General features: G+C 35.5%; 2 protein-coding genes across 2 annotated transcripts; both read right to left on the reverse strand.

Annotated features, from left to right (window-relative positions):
* Positions 1-1,946: 1,946 nt before the first annotated feature.
* LOC6036711 (calpain-7) lies at positions 1,947-8,365 on the reverse strand. Its single transcript, XM_001846663.2, has 5 exons — positions 7,875-8,365; positions 7,186-7,811; positions 2,747-3,425; positions 2,481-2,689; positions 1,947-2,424 (listed from the first exon to the last, which is right to left on the reverse strand). Exons 1-5 carry the CDS (start codon positions 8,152-8,154, stop codon positions 2,050-2,052), a joined length of 2,169 nt encoding a protein of 722 aa, XP_001846715.2. The 5' UTR covers positions 8,155-8,365; the 3' UTR covers positions 1,947-2,049.
* A 5,521-nt stretch (positions 8,366-13,886) lies between these two features.
* Positions 13,887-14,917, reverse strand: LOC6036712 (peroxisome biogenesis factor 2). The gene is made up of 4 exons (XM_001846664.2): positions 14,856-14,917; positions 14,720-14,797; positions 14,027-14,659; positions 13,887-13,970 (listed from the first exon to the last, which is right to left on the reverse strand). Exons 1-4 carry the CDS (start codon positions 14,886-14,888, stop codon positions 13,887-13,889), a joined length of 828 nt encoding a protein of 275 aa, XP_001846716.2. The 5' UTR covers positions 14,889-14,917.
* Between the last annotated feature and the right edge of the window lie 478 nt (positions 14,918-15,395).

Consider the following 15,395-nt stretch of genomic DNA (forward strand, 5'->3'; position numbering starts at 1 on the left):
TTGTAGACATTTTATTCAGAATATTATCTGGATTTAGTAACAATTCAGGGTGGGTGCAAGGCGATCCGATGCCTCTGGTCTTTCCATGAAGCCGATTCATTCCGGAGCTGAAATTCGAATGGTCCCAGCAAAATGTATAGGGAAAAATCAAAGCACACTAAGATGCCTACCTCGAACATAATTTCTCACTGGGATGTAACTTTTTCAAGTGAATCCTTTCAAAATAGTTTAGAAATAAAGAATTTATATATGGGTCATTCTTTCCAAAGTGACGACACCGACCTTCCCCAAATTTGCTCATTTTTGACATGGGGGTCATTTTTGTCTCAAAAACAAAAAAATCCCAAGTTTGGTGACAATTGGTCCATCCCCGCGCCCGTAGCTCCCTCTTCATTTTCTTATAATATAGAAAAACACATGTTTAAAATGAGAAAAAGATTTTTTGACGTAGAATCCGTACTCAAAATTTACGTAGGGACCATCCATAAATCACGTGGACACTTTTTTGAAATCTCAGACCCCCGCTCCTCCAACTCGTGGATAATTTCCATACAAAACAAATCTTTTTCGCTGTTACAACATTATTCAAATTTAAAAGCATATTTATCATACAAATATGCTTTAGATACCCGACTTTTTGTCAAAAAACTTTAGTAGCCTGGATAAAAAATAAAATAAAATAAATCGGGAATTTAATTTTTGTGTATCCATTTTTTTCTTCTCGATTGTAATGTCTCGACTCACGATACAGATTTCTCGATAGTGAGATTACAATCTACCATCAACAAATAACGACTGACTATCGAGAAATTACGATCGAAATTTGTAATACAGTGGACTCTCTGGCTGTCGATCTTCTCGATATCAATATTGCTCCAGCTGTCAAAAAAATTGTCAATCCCTTTAAATAGATTGCTTTGTTTTTTCGTTCTATAATTTGATAACTCCTGCTCTCGACGGTCCCTTCAATATCGACAACGAGAGAGTCCACTGTAGTAATTTAAAAACTTTCAAAAATATAAACAAAAAATCAAAACATCAAAAATTTCTTAAAATTTTGAAATTTTAAATTGAAAAAAGGAAACAAATTTCAAATCCTCTCAAAAAAGTTCTTTTTTTAAATCAAAAAACTTAACAAAAGCCATACATTTAAAAAGATATAAATTTCAAACAAATTCAAAGCACAAAAAAAAATTAAAAAAATATATCAAAATTAAAAAAATATATATTTTTTATGTTTGAGAATTATGAATGAAAAGTTAAAATTGTTAACAGGAACATTTCGAAACTTAAAAAAAAGAAAATTAAAGAAACAAATTTAAAAAACAAATCTACAGCTCAATACAATACAAACATTCAAAAACTTCAAAAATTAAAAACAATAAAAACTAAAAAAATAGTAAACTAAAAGAAGAATTAAAATTTTTGAAATTTCGGTATTAAGAATTGATGAATGTTTAAATAAATAAGATATATAAAATATCCAAAAATTCCAAAATTTCAGAATTTTAGAAATTATTTTTGTAATTCTCAAATTTACAACAAAATCATTCATTATTTTAAGATCTTTGAAATATTTTAATTTCTTTTCTCTTCCTTTAATTTTTAAAAATGCTGAAAATGCTGAAATTTTAACACAAGTAGTTTTTTTAACTTTTTAAATTGATTGAAATGGAATGAAAAAAGTTTCATCCAAATAAAAAAAAAAACAAAATGAAAGATCTCAATATAATGTGCAAAATAGAGAATTACTAGAGAATTACTTAAGTTGGATTTGTGAAATAATTATAAGATATGCAATAAAAAGCTTACAGGAAAACAATATTTTCGTGGATAAAACAGAATAGCTGTGCGCAGGTTTTGATAGATTAGATGGAGACGCAACATATTTAGAATTCAAAAAAGGTTATTTTTCTTTCGTGAAATTAAAGTCATTTTTTATTTGCGTAAAACTTAATGTAATATTTGCATTTCGCGTGCTGTAAAACATGATAAAAAATAAAACACAACAATTACAGTAACTTTTCCCTCGCAACAAAAAAAAAGCACTCAATTTATCTTTTCGATGACACAATTCGTTGTCGATTTAACCTTGAGAAAGTACGGCGACTCCTGCTCGGGCAGAAACGTGGACGGACGCAGCTGGTACACTCCGGCCGGGATGGCCTCCAGATCGAGCACACAAAAACCGGACCGGTAGCTGCCGGTGGATTGCGAGATGAACGGGGCCGTCACTTCCGGATCTTCGAGGGACACGACGGTCAGCTCGAGCCCTACCTGGTACACTTTGGGACCGCGAAGTTCGACGACCAGCTGGCTGGTGTCTTTCGGGCCGATGTGCAACCGGTAGAGCGGGTTGTTTTTGTAGGTCAGCGGGTGATTTGGGCAACCTCCGGCCGTTCGACCCTTCCATTCGCCGTTTAGCTGGGGGAAAAAATCGAATTAAGAGAAAATAAACTTAAAATTAAAGCAAGCATTACATTCTCCACTGTCTGGAACCGGTTGTCGATCTGCTTCAGCTCAAACTTGTTCCGGCAGAAGGCCCGCAGCGAGTAGTAAATGGTGGCGGATTTCTCGTACTGCGAAATCACCAGCGTGTACTTCCGGACCGAGGCCGGATCGAGACGGATTTTGCACAGGTAGTGCGGCGAGTTGATCCGGACGCCGTCGATGTACGGCGGTGGATCGGCTGTAATTCAAAATTCTTCATAATTTTGTCCAAATGATGATAAGAAATTACGCTCACATGGATAGTAAACCCGCTTTCCGTTATTTTTGTACACCAGCACCGTGATGTACTCTCGATTCTCCCGAAAGTCTTCAATCGTAGTGATGTGCCTCGTCAGCAGAATCCAAACCGAACCCTTCCCCGCCGGAACCGTCAAGCTGAACTGCGGATTGTCCCCGACGTTGTACGCGTCCTTCGTCGGTCCCACGCCGGCACTCCACGACTGATGAATGCAGTAAGTGTACTGAAACAGCGCCGGATCCCAGTTCAGATAAAACACGTCGAAAAAGTTCAAAATCGAATGATAATCGATCCAAAACACTCCATTATCGTAATTGGCCGCCAGTTTCGGATCGTAGCCCAGCTGCTGCTGCAACTCCACCGTCCAATGATTAACATCCAACTCAGAATAGTTCCCGCGCCACCTCAAGTGCGACCACGGATTCTTCAGCTGCAGCAACTTGACTCCGTCCACCTCGCGCATGTCCAACACGGCGTACGCGTGCGTCGACACCAGTCCCGTCCGTTCGGCTTCCGCGTCCGTAAGATCACCGGTGGCCACCGTCACCAGGCAGCGGCCGGCGCTGAGGCCCTCGCGCAGCCGGTTAAACACGGCGTCGGCGTTAAAGTCGGACTCCTTGGTGCGGATCGAGGCCCGCTCCGGGATCCAACCGGTCAGTGCGTGCAGGTCGATGTTCTGGGGAAGGGACAAATCGATCATTGGACTTTTCGATTATTTGCAAATTATTCCTTAATGCCCTCAGAACATAACTATATAATACAAATAATCCCATTATAATCCCGTGACACACCAGTCACCATTATAAATAAATCAACCAAAGCATTTGGTACGGTATGTCCACGCATCCATCCTCTGCTGTAGATTCTGTGATTTATGACCCGTTCACAGAATTCCGTCTACGGTAAACGCAACGCAGTAGGGCTGGTCGCTTCAAGTGCCGCTTCAGGCGTAATCTAACCTCAAGGCTTTTCAGCAGCTTTCATCGGAATAAACTTTTACGCCGACTCGGTTTTGAGGTTAACATTTTGAAAGCTTGCACAAGGTTGGAATTACTTTGAAATATTTTTGATCAAAAAGCGATTTTTTTAGCAACATAAATTAAGTGCAATTATTGTTCATCAAATTTGAGGCCCCAGATACACGAGCTCATTAAATTTTAAAACAATGTTTTGTTTTCTCTAAGGCTGGTACAAATTTTATTTAATGTTTTTTCTTCTGATCGATTAGGTGTCTTCGGCCTAGGACTTCTCAAAAAACAATAATTACACTCTGAAAAATTTACTTATTTGTTAATTAGACCATCACACACAAAACATATGGAAATGTGCAAAATAACAAAATTTGTTATTGGTCTGATATTGGTTGAAAGCCAAAACAACTTTGGAATAACATTTTTTGTTATCGAAGAATATCTCCAACTGTTATTGGGATGATCGGATTAGTTGTTAAAATAACATAAAATAATAACAAAGATTTTTTAGAAGAATAACTCAAAATGTTATTAGTCTGTTATTACAATAACAATAACAATCCAAAAACAAAAAAATCATGACGGCGAATAACAAAACATGTTATAAATAACATAAAATATTATTGGCCTAGTATTTTCAAGTATCAAAAAAAAATTATTCCCAAGTTATTTCCGTCTGCTCGGGAAAGAAGCCATTTTGCATTATTAAACTAATATAATTCCATATAATTTTCCATACAAATTTGGCAGCTGTCCATACATAAAAGATATATGAAAATTCAAAAATCTGTATTTTTTGAAGGAATTTCTTCTCGATTTGGTGTCTTCGGCAAAGTAATAAGTATGGATAAAATCTACACTAAAAAAAATACACGGTAAAAAAAATTATTTAACTTTTTGTCACTGAAACTTGATTTGCAAAAAAACACAATTTTATTTTTTTTATTTTCTGATATGTTTGAGGGGACATCCAGAATAGGCCAAAAAAGTTTGAACGAGTTATGAATTTTTGAATCAATGCTGATTTTTTCAAAAAATCGAGATATTGGTCGCAAACATTTTTCAACTTCATTTTTCGTGTAACATTGAATTTGCTCTAGTGAAATTTTGATAAAGTGCACCATTTTCAAGGTTTTTAGGCCCTGTTTTAGGTAACTTTCTTGAAAATAGTCGCAGTTATTAATTTTTTTAAATAAGTGCCCATGTTTGCCCACCTTTGAAAAAAATATTTTTGATAAGTTGAGAAAATTCTCTATCTTTTGCTTTTCTGAACTTTTTTGATGCGATCCAATATTTTCAATTTTTTTAATCAAGACTAACATTTCAAATTTAAAATTCGAAAATTTGAAAAAATGTTGAAAGAAACAAAATAACATAGAATTTTTGTTTTATTTTTATTTTTTGATAAATTTTGAAAATTTAGACAATTTATGTTTTTTAAAATTTTAAAATTTCATGTATTTTATGATTTTGATTTTTTGAATTTCAGATTTTAATGTTTAACACTTTTTATATTTTTTCAAGTTTATTTGACAATGAATAATATGCTTTATTTTCTGTGATTTTGTATTTAATTTGTTGCTTAAAAATGAGATGTTTCATTAATTAAATTAAATACTTACACTTATAAATTTCTAAACAGAAATTAATAATTTAAAAATAACTAATAACAAATATTCGAGAATTAAAAAAAAAAGAATAAATTAAAAAATGTAAGAATCCAAAAATTGAAAAAAAACACTGATTTGAAGAAAAAAAAATTAAATTCAGGGACTTAAAAATTTTTGAATTAAAATTCAAAAATTTAAAATTCAGAATTTGAAAATTCGAAAATTAAAAAATTTGTATACAGCCATTCCACGTCAAACAGGAAGTCTTCAAGTCAAATTTGGAGTGGGGGTTCTTTGGCCCAAATAATTAGACCAGTATTATTTTGTTTGGCGATTAGGGTGGTCCTATCCGAAAAAGGGTGGTACATAAAATTGCGTTTTTCGTCGATTTTCGCAAAAACCACATTTTTCAAAAAATCATATCTCCGGAACGGCTGAACAAATTTTGGAGCGCCACAATTCAAAAGAAAGGTTATTAGCTTTTTAGGAAAAATATGTTGAGGTCCAAAAAAACTAGCTGAATATTTGAAAAGGTCCTATGAAAATTTCATTTGCCGATTTCAAGGACTCGGAACCAAAGAGCCCATGTCTGAAAATATTTTTCCCTGATTCCTTGTAATATTTTACATAACATATCAAAAAATTGAATATCCATTAACACGTTTCGGAGATATGATTTTTTTTAACATAAAAACTGGGTTTTTCGACGCGCCGCGCGCAAAAACGGGAAAATGACGGAAACGGGTAAAAAACAACTTTTTTCACTAAAACTGCGATAACTTGGAAATTTTAGCGATGACCTACATGTTTGGGTACCAAAATTTTCGTAATTGAAAGACACAACTGTGGTTTTTGCGAAAACCGACGAAAAACGCAATTTTATGTACCACCCTATTTCGGATAGGACCACCGTAATCGCCAAACAAAAAAATACGGGTCTAATTATTTTGGCCAAAGAACCCCCACTCCAAATTTGAGCCAAATCGGAGCACTTTTGATTTGGAGACTTCCTGTTTGAATGGCTGTATATATTGAAGTTTCAAAAAAAAACCATGGTTTCACTCTTTTATTCTAAAATTCTTCCAAAAAAATAAAAAAAAGTAAAAACTTGAAAAATAAAATACAAAAATTTAGTGATGAGCCGGGACCGTGGTGTAGGGGTAAGCGTGATTGCCTCTCACCCAGTCGGCCTGGGTTCGATCCCAGACGGTCCCGGTGGCATTTTTCGAGACGAGATTTGTCTGATCACGCCTTCCGTCGGAAGGGAAGTAAATGTTGGCCCGGACTAACTTAAAAAGGTTAGGTCGTTAGCTCAGTCCAGGTGTAGGAGTCGTCTCCCTGGGTCCTGTCTCGGTGGAGTCGCTGGTAGGCAGTTGGACTAACAATCCAAAGGTCGTCAGTTCGAATCCCGGGGTGGATGGAAGCTAAGGTGTAAAAAGAGGTGTAAAAAGAGGCCTCAACAATCAAGCCTTCGAACACCTAGTTTCGAGTAGGAATCTCGCAATCGAGAACGCCAAGGCAATGCTGTAGAGCGAATAATTTGATTTTTTTTGAGTGATGAGAAAAAAATCGTACTCGATTGTCCGTTTTTTTTTCGTATTTAAATAATTTTTAAATTTTTGCAGTTTTATGGTCTTAGGGAAAGCGTCCAAAAATTTAAAAACTTCTGGCTTTAAAAATTTATGAGTTTTTGAAACTGAGTTTCTAGTTTATCACAAGTTTTTTTTTTTTAAGTTCATTTGTCAATAAATTATAAATATGTTTGATTTTTCTATAATTTTGTTATTATGATTTAAAAATAAAAAAAAAACTTAAATTATGGTTCGTATTTTTAAACTTATAAATTTCTACTCACGCTGTTCGATCCGGGAAAATCGTATCCTCCCATCAGCTTCATGTAGGCCTTCTCCAGCAGCGAAACCCAAAATTCACTTTTATTGCTCGAATACGAGCACAGCAGCTGATTGTACCGCCCTAACGGCAAATAGTCATCAATCACAACCTTTCTCGGAATCCCGTTCACATGCATCCGGATCGAGTACTTCCCACTGGGGTTGTAAATCGGCTCATCCCGGCTGTTCCGCGGGTAGATGATCGAAGTCAGGATTCTACGTTTGAATTTCTTCTCGTAAAGCGAAGCCACGGCCAGCGATGCCACGAAGCTACAATCCGACACGACCGTTTGTCGGATGCTGTAGAAATCGGCGTGCTCTCCAGCGATCAACTGCGGATTTTCGCACAACTCACTAACCCGAGCCCACTGGACAAAGTCCCGCTTTTGCTTCGGAGCCAACTCCAGCTTGCCATCTTTGTCGGTGAACGGAATCGGGAAATGAAACTTTTCCATCAGGTCAATGTCCATGAACGGGACGTAAACCTTCGCGTTGATGTGGGACGTATGCTCGAGGACCTTCTTTTCCTCGCTCGTGTAGGCCTGCCGGGAACCGGACACCTCAAGCTTCGGGCTGTGAACCGGACTTGCTAAAAAAGAGAGGGAAAGCGTGAATCAACTGCTTCAAGCAACTCCAAACTTATCCAGCTTACCAACGGAGGCACTGCTCCGCACCGGATGGGTCGTGGCCATCCCCTGCGGAACCGAAAGCTGCGAGGGCGGCACATTCTTCCGGATGCCCTTCAGCTCTTCCGCCCGTTCAAGCGCCTGCATCGCGAACCGATGCAACTTCTCGCGACTGTCACGGTTCTCGATCCGCAGGATCGTCTCCACGGTTTGGCCATACAGCTCGATGGCCAGTTCCTTCTGTCCGGACTCGTCCGCATCCAGGGCCCGGGACAGCAGCTTGTGGCAGTCGGATTCGATGGACATTTTTGACAATTTTCAATTTTAACAGGCAACAGAAGCAAAAAAACACACAAAACGATCTTCACTCGCGACGAGGACGACGGGACATCTGGAATGTGGTCACTTTCCGTTTGCAAACAGGCAGAAGAAAGCCAGGATGAGTCAGCTGCTGCTGGCCGTAATCTGCCTTCAGCAGCAAAGCAAACGGGATTATTTGTTTTTGTTGGGTTTTGTTTTGCGCTGCTGTTTCGCAACGGTGAATCACGCGGACGCAAAAAAAAAGAAGAAAATTTTCGAAGCAATTTTTGACGGGGGGTGATCAGGCCCGTGATACTGACGTAGCTTGCTGAAGCCGCCACCAAATGTTTGGTGGCGCTGTTTCGGGAATAACATTTCAGAGGGTCACAAATCAAAATATAATAAGTCATATTTAATTTTTTGGAAAATAATCCTGTAGCTGCTCATATTGATTCTTTTCATTAAAATAAACCATAAATGCCGCCACCAACAATATATGTTTAGCATCAGGTCTCAGGCAAAGCTTCCCAGCAGGTGTCTTTTTCAAATCCTCTGAAATGTCTTCCGCAATTTCTTATTTGGCCAATGAACTTACAGATCATCATAATGTTAATTTAAATCTTCAATTTGAGGCGGTTGAGCTCAACCATGTTGTTGGGAAACCTTAAGAGCGAGTCCACGAACAGGGCATAGCGGGCATAGCCCATTGTTAGGGACGTTATGGGGCTCACGTTGTGGGGCTTTACAAAAAAGCATGTTTTTGAGTCAAACAAACCAACTTCTATGGTACCCCGTGGTTTGAATGTAATGGTAAATTTTCGACAAGAAAGCCAAAACAGCTGTTTTTAGACATAAAAGTTCAAATTTAGAAACTAATTTTGTTGTTTTGTGTCTATTCCTACTGAAACAAATTAAAAAATATGCAAATATTGTGCAAAAACATTGCTAAAATCACTTCTCAATTCACCCCATGTGTCTCGATTTGCCCCGGATAATGGTACACATTTAATTTCATTTTAACTAACGAAACAAAAATAAAGAAAAAAAATATTTTCGTCCTTTCGATTTTGCGCCCTTTTCGTCATGTTACTCCCCATAATTTTGACACTAGACACCAAAACTTTGGTACTTTTTAGGCTTCAGTGACATTGTATGCAGATGACAGCCGAAGCATCCCCGTGGGGGTGATGCGACGAATGACACAATTTTATGCACTTTCTTTTCAAATGGTCCTAATTATCCATTATCTAAATTCTAAATTTCTAAAAAATGACTTTTGTGTTATTAAATTAAAAACTTTTTTTTCTGAATAAGGTCAACAAACTAGTCAACAAACCAGTTACCTAGTTTTTAGTTTTTAGTTTTTAGTTTTTAGTTTTTAGTTTTTAGTTTTTAGTTTTTAGTTTTTAGTTTTTAGTTTTTAGTTTTTAGTTTTTAGTTTTTAGTTTTTAGTTTTTAGTTTTTAGTTTTTAGTTTTTAGTTTTTAGTTTTTAGTTTTTAGTTTTTAGTTTTTAGTTTTTAGTTTTTAGTTTTTAGTTTTTAGTTTTTAGTTTTTAGTTTTTAGTTTTAGTTTTTAGTTTTTAGTTTTTAGTTTTTAGTTTTTAGTTTTTAGTTTTTAGTTTTTAGTTTTTAGTTTTTAGTTTTTAGTTTTTAGTTTTTAGTTTTTAGTTTTTAGTTTTTAGTTTTTAGTTTTTAGTTTTTAGTTTTTAGTTTTTAGTTTTTAGTTTTTAGTTTTTAGTTTTTAGTTTTTAGTTTTTAGTTTTTAGTTTTTAGTTTTTAGTTTTTAGTTTTTAGTTTTTAGTTTTTAGTTTTTAGTTTTTAGTTTTTAGTTTTTAGTTTTTAGTTTTTAGTTTTTAGTTTTAGTTTTAGTTTTTAGTTTTAGTTTTTAGTTTTTAGTTTTTAGTTTTTAGTTTTTAGTTTTTAGTTTTTAGTTTTTAGTTTTTAGTTTTTAGTTTTTAGTTTTTAGTTTTAGTTTTTAGTTTTTAGTTTTAGTTTTTAGTTTTTAGTTTTTAGTTTTTAGTTTTTAGTTTTTAGTTTTTAGTTTTAGTTTTTAGTTTTTAGTTTTTAGTTTTTAGTTTTTAGTTTTTAGTTTTTAGTTTTTAGTTTTTAGTTTTTAGTTTTTAGTTTTTAGTTTTTAGTTTTTAGTTTTTAGTTTTAGTTTTTAGTTTTTAGTTTTTAGTTTTTAGTTTTTAGTTTTTAGTTTTTAGTTTTTAGTTTTTAGTTTTTAGTTTTTAGTTTTTAGTTTTTAGTTTTTAGTTTTTAGTTTTTAGTTTTTAGTTTTTAGTTTTTAGTTTTTAGTTTTTAGTTTTTAGTTTTTAGTTTTTAGTTATTAGTTTTTATTTATTAGTTTTTAGTTATTAGTTTTGGGTCTGTAGGGTTTGATTGGGTCATATAAATATGCTGAAATTTGTATGTCTCAATCTCATTTAGTTTTAAGTAAGTATTAAGTTTTTTTTTGTTTTTTTTTTTTTTTTGTTGCGCATATTTTTTATGACATGTCTTTATCCTAGAACAGAATCATTGCTGGATTTGTTCAACAAACAAGTTGTTTTATAACCGCAAATAAGATGTAAACATGTAAACTTTAGCTTAGCCGGAAATTTTTACTTAAGAAATAATAGTTATGAGAAGAATATTTTCCGTTGGATTTTTCAATTGGGTCCTAAAATGAAGTTTAAATTTGTGTTATTATTGCTCATAACGATAAAGCTTATTTTTCTGAGTACAATGACCCTTTGAACGACCACAAAGGATTTAAAATGGATTTTTAATTGAATTTTAATAAATTAACTTCATGGTCCTTCTTGACAGAAAAAGTCCTACTTGACAGCTCGTTCCAAGGGGACCATAGTTTAACAATCGAAGAAATGTTGTCTTGTCAATATTTTTTTTTTTCATTAAAATAAAAAAAAAGGATTAGAAATGGTTTTTAATCGTGTTTTTTACCGTTGTACATAAAAATTGACATAGGGCTTTACTGCCCATGTTCACATAAATGTCCCATATGCAAAAACAGCAAGCCGAGAAAAACGCATTTGAAGGTTGTCCCACACTTAAGGCTACGTGTTAAGTTTTCACGAAAAAACTGGATTTCCTCCTGATTTCCAGAACAAAGTACTGAATGTTATATGCTCTTTTGAAAGAGCACACGATTTTGAACCAAACTGTATCAATAACTCAAAAGTGATTAAAACGCATATGGGACATTTATGCGATCATGGGCAGTTTAGTACCCAATTTAAATGAAAATTCAAAGTTATAGAATTCTAAAAAGAATTTTCAGATTATTTTAAGTCATTCACATCAGATAAATCTCTAAAATTCCGCAATTTTTAATATGTTTTAGGAAATTAAAAAAATATTTTTTGTAGAGGTGAGAATGTTGTAAAATCTGGTATCAACTTTTTATTTATTTTTTGGAAAAAATCTTTAAAAAAATTCAAATAAAATTTCAAAATCATAAATAGACGCAACATTTTCAATCGCAAATGGCTTTAATCTTCAATCACTCAATCATCAATCAATCACATATTCTCGAAAAAAAAAAAGCAAATTAATAGCATAGTAAATTTTTTCGAAGATTTTGGAAAAAAAAATTGGCCCTAAATTTTTAACTTGCGATATTTTGAAAACTTTTGTGAAGTTTTGTACTCTTCATAATAAAATTAATTTCGAAATTGTAGAATCCAGAATAACCTTTTGAAAGGGATAAAAACACTTATTTTCCGAAACTTAAATTTTGAAATTAAGTTTTTTTAAGAGCAGAAATATCACAAATACTTAATTTTATAACATTGAAAAACGAACTGGTATTTGGCTGGGGAGCGGCCGTGGCTGACTGGTTACGGTGTTTGCTTTGTATGCGAATGGTTCTGGGTTCGATTCCCATCTGCTCCCAACGAGAAAGTTAAGAACACATAAATTTGAAATGATGAATATGAACGAAAAATCTAAGTCGCTCGAGACGGGGTTCGATCCTCCGTCCTTTGGATTGGTAAGCAAAAATGCTAACCACTAGGCCATGCCGACTTGGTGAGCGTGGACTGGAATTAGGAATACTGTTACAGAGAGCGAGTTGTGGCGCTATAACCACGGCAAATAGTGTCCAGGGCAATTGTGGAAATACAATGTCCCATCCCAGAGGGTACCGGAGTACCAAACCTTCTTAGCATGGTGCTCCCAACGAATACAACCAAAAATCTCGGAGCGTATGGTGGTGTGTCCCCACGCTTCTTCATCCCCTGTCGATTCAGAATTGTGTTGTTGTTCGAACACTCTGTGCTCAAACTCAACCCAATTACGAGTCATCTCTGCGATACGGCTTTACGCAGTAGGCCTGGCCGCTTTAACGCTTGTGATGTTTCAATGCATTTCGATGCAATGGCGCACTACAAATGTTAATAAATGACAAGAAGAGTGCTAGGCGTCATCTAACCTAAGGCACTCTCCAGGATCCCTTCGAAAGATTGGCTGCGCTAGGGTCTGATTAGATTAGATTAGATTAGAAAAACGAACTGGTATTTGGTAATTTGGAATATTTAGAATATTGCTATGTTGCTAAATACAAATTAACTGAATTCATTTTAGAATATTAAGAAAACTAGTGTACAAACAAGAAAAACAATCGACGAAAGTTTTTGCAAAAATAGTTTGAAAGCGTAGTTGTATTGAATAATAATAAGAACTAATGGGTCTCCTACGAATGGTCGAATCTCAAAAGGCCGAATCCCGAAAGGCCGAAATTCAAAAGGCAGAATTAATCGAATGGCAGAATTCTCATAAGGCCGAATCCCAAAAGGCTGAATGCTCAAAAGGCCAAATCCCATAAAGCAAACAGCGCCCAAAAAGGCGGAAACGCATTCCAAACTTCGTTTGGAATGCGTTTCCGCCTTTTCGGGCGCGGTTTGCTTTTATTATTTTTATAAACCATAGTTATATAACAAAAATAGCTTTCGAAATAAAGAAGGCATAACTTTCTAGCATTGCTGCTAACTAAATTTTTAAATTTTTAATTTATTTGCCGCAAAAAACAATTGTAATTATTTGAATTCATTTAAATACTTGCTGACGAATGATAAAATTTCGATTATCGTCACCTTAATTCAATAAACAAGACTGAAACACTTTTGAAATGCTTTAATTCATTTTACTCTACTCACTTGTATGCATGGTAACAAAATGATCGGTAAAGATAAACTGAATGTACTCAATATGTACTTATTTCGCATAAAATTCCAAATAGTATCATAGTTTATTAGTTTACTGTATCTTTGAACATCATAATCAATGAAAATCGTTATAATATGAATAAAATTCTGAATTCCATAATCATTCTGCCTTTCGAGACATTCGGTCTTTTAAGACGTTTTGCCTTCTGAGCAAAAGACAAAATTCGGCCTTTTGAATTTCGGCCTTCCGAGATTCTGCCTTTTGAGTTTCGGCCTTTTGAGGCAATCCCGAACTAATAAATATGATACATAGGAAAATTGAAAACAATTTAAAAAAAGTACAAAAAGTGTTTGTTTTTTCATTCCTGGAACAAAGGTTGCTTAAACGACATCCTGAAAAAGGAGCAATAATAGTTTTTTCAGCATTAAATTTATATCTCATTTTTTTAAATGCAGAACCTTAGGCAAAACAAACGATAATTCAACAAAGTTCAACAAAACATAACTCTTTTATTTAAAATCCCAATCACCATTTAGTAGCAATTGAATCAAGAATAAACGTTTTCCTTCTCAACCTGCAACAACTCGTTCAAAAACGCCACTTTTGAAGTCACAAACATTGCACTGAAACCCAGAATCGGCCAGTAAATTTCCCTGTAAAATTTAAAATCGTAAAAACAAATTCAAAAATATTTAAAAAAAATTCTCACCTTCAAACAATAATAGCAAAACACGTGCCCACAACCCATATGATGCGGCAACGTGACCCGTTCATTGCAGTAAACGCACTTACTCTCCACGCCCAGCACAATCCGCTGCACTTCCTGTGGCCGCACCTCCAACCGTAGCAGATTCCGCAGCCTTCGCTTCAGCGCATGATAATTCACGATCGGAATGGTAAACCCGAGCAGTTCCATGAAACCGGCCCAAATCAGCTCCCGGGTCATGTACGAGTAGCCGATCGTGCGCCGTTTGGCCCCGTCGATTGACCGATGGTCCAACCGGAGCACGTAATCCACGAGCGACGGTTTGCGGCCGGTTCGAAGGAAGCGGAAAAAGTTGAGGAAATTGAGACAGGTGAGACAATTCTCGAGCGTGGTGATGCAGCGCTGGAGGGTCGTGTAACCTGTCAGCCGGAACTGGGCCAGCTCCTTGAGGTAGGCCAGCGCCACGGTCAGGAAGTAGTGCGCCTTTAGCTTGTCCGGGGTGAGTTGGTCCTTTTCGTAAGTTATCGAGAGCATTTGCTGGCCGAAGGTGGCGAACGACTGGCGGATTGAGAAATTCCAGAGGGCGGAACTGGCCAGCAGGTTGATTTCCGGTTGAAAGCGGCTGAGGAGACCGGGCTGAAGGGAGGAAGAAGGTGGGTATGGAGGGGAAAGCTTGATATGGTTCCATTTTCTTACCGGCAGGTTCCGGATGACATTGTAAATTTGCTCCTTCAAAATGTTGACAATTTCGTTGTCCAACTGGATGGAATCAAGCTGAAAAAGCACGGAAATACTAATAAATTGCTTGAATTGATGAGTTTTTAAAACTTACTTGATTAACCCGAGGAACAAAATTCGTCTTCATGTTAAATTTCTTTAAAATTTGGTGGAAAACTCAATCATTCTAATTTTCACGGTTTCTGTTTTGGTTTTGAAATTCGCGACCAAATTGCTTCGAAAATGTTTCGAATCATCTGTCAAAAAACTACACTCGAAATTCGGTCGGCGATGCCAACGAACTCAAAATTGGGTAGCAAACATGGGGTGCCATCTGCTGATGTACAGATTTTGCCAAAATAATTTTGAGTCGAAATTTTGTTTGGTATTGCGAAAATCATGTTCTTTTTTCAGAAAAATGATCTTAAGATTTTTTACGGGTCGATTGTTTATTAGGCAGCATACAAAAGAGTTTACTTTCTATTAAAATTATAGAGAAATTTTAGATTTTTTAAAATGCACAGATAAGCACAGACTTTAAAATCACGCTTCTGCAGACATTTCAAACGACCATTTGACATCCCTGCTTGTAGCTGTCATTCACGGTCAGCTGGATGTACTCAAAATCAAGTTCGATTCACTCATTTTGGACCAT

The sequence above is a fragment of the Culex quinquefasciatus genome, chromosome 2 (assembly GCF_015732765.1).
Source record: "Culex quinquefasciatus strain JHB chromosome 2, VPISU_Cqui_1.0_pri_paternal, whole genome shotgun sequence".
In the NCBI taxonomy this organism is placed as follows: domain Eukaryota; kingdom Metazoa; phylum Arthropoda; class Insecta; order Diptera; family Culicidae; genus Culex; species Culex quinquefasciatus.

Coding starts and splice junctions, on each gene's coding strand:
- LOC6036711 (XM_001846663.2), bottom strand. CDS start 8,154: ATGTCCATCGAATCCGACTGCCACAAGCTGCTGTCCCGGGCCCTGGAT. Junction 7,812..7,874: donor GCGGAGCAGTGCCTCCGTTG/GTAAGCTGGATA, acceptor TCTCTTTTTTAG/CAAGTCCGGTTCACAGCCCG. Junction 2,690..2,746: donor AAAGCGGGTTTACTATCCAT/GTGAGCGTAATT, acceptor TTTGAATTACAG/CCGATCCACCGCCGTACATC.
- LOC6036712 (XM_001846664.2), bottom strand. CDS start 14,888: ATGAAGACGAATTTTGTTCCTCGGGTTAATCAA. Junction 14,660..14,719: donor ATGTCATCCGGAACCTGCCG/GTAAGAAAATGG, acceptor TCCTCCCTTCAG/CCCGGTCTCCTCAGCCGCTT. Junction 13,971..14,026: donor TTTGCTATTATTGTTTGAAG/GTGAGAATTTTT, acceptor TAAATTTTACAG/GGAAATTTACTGGCCGATTC.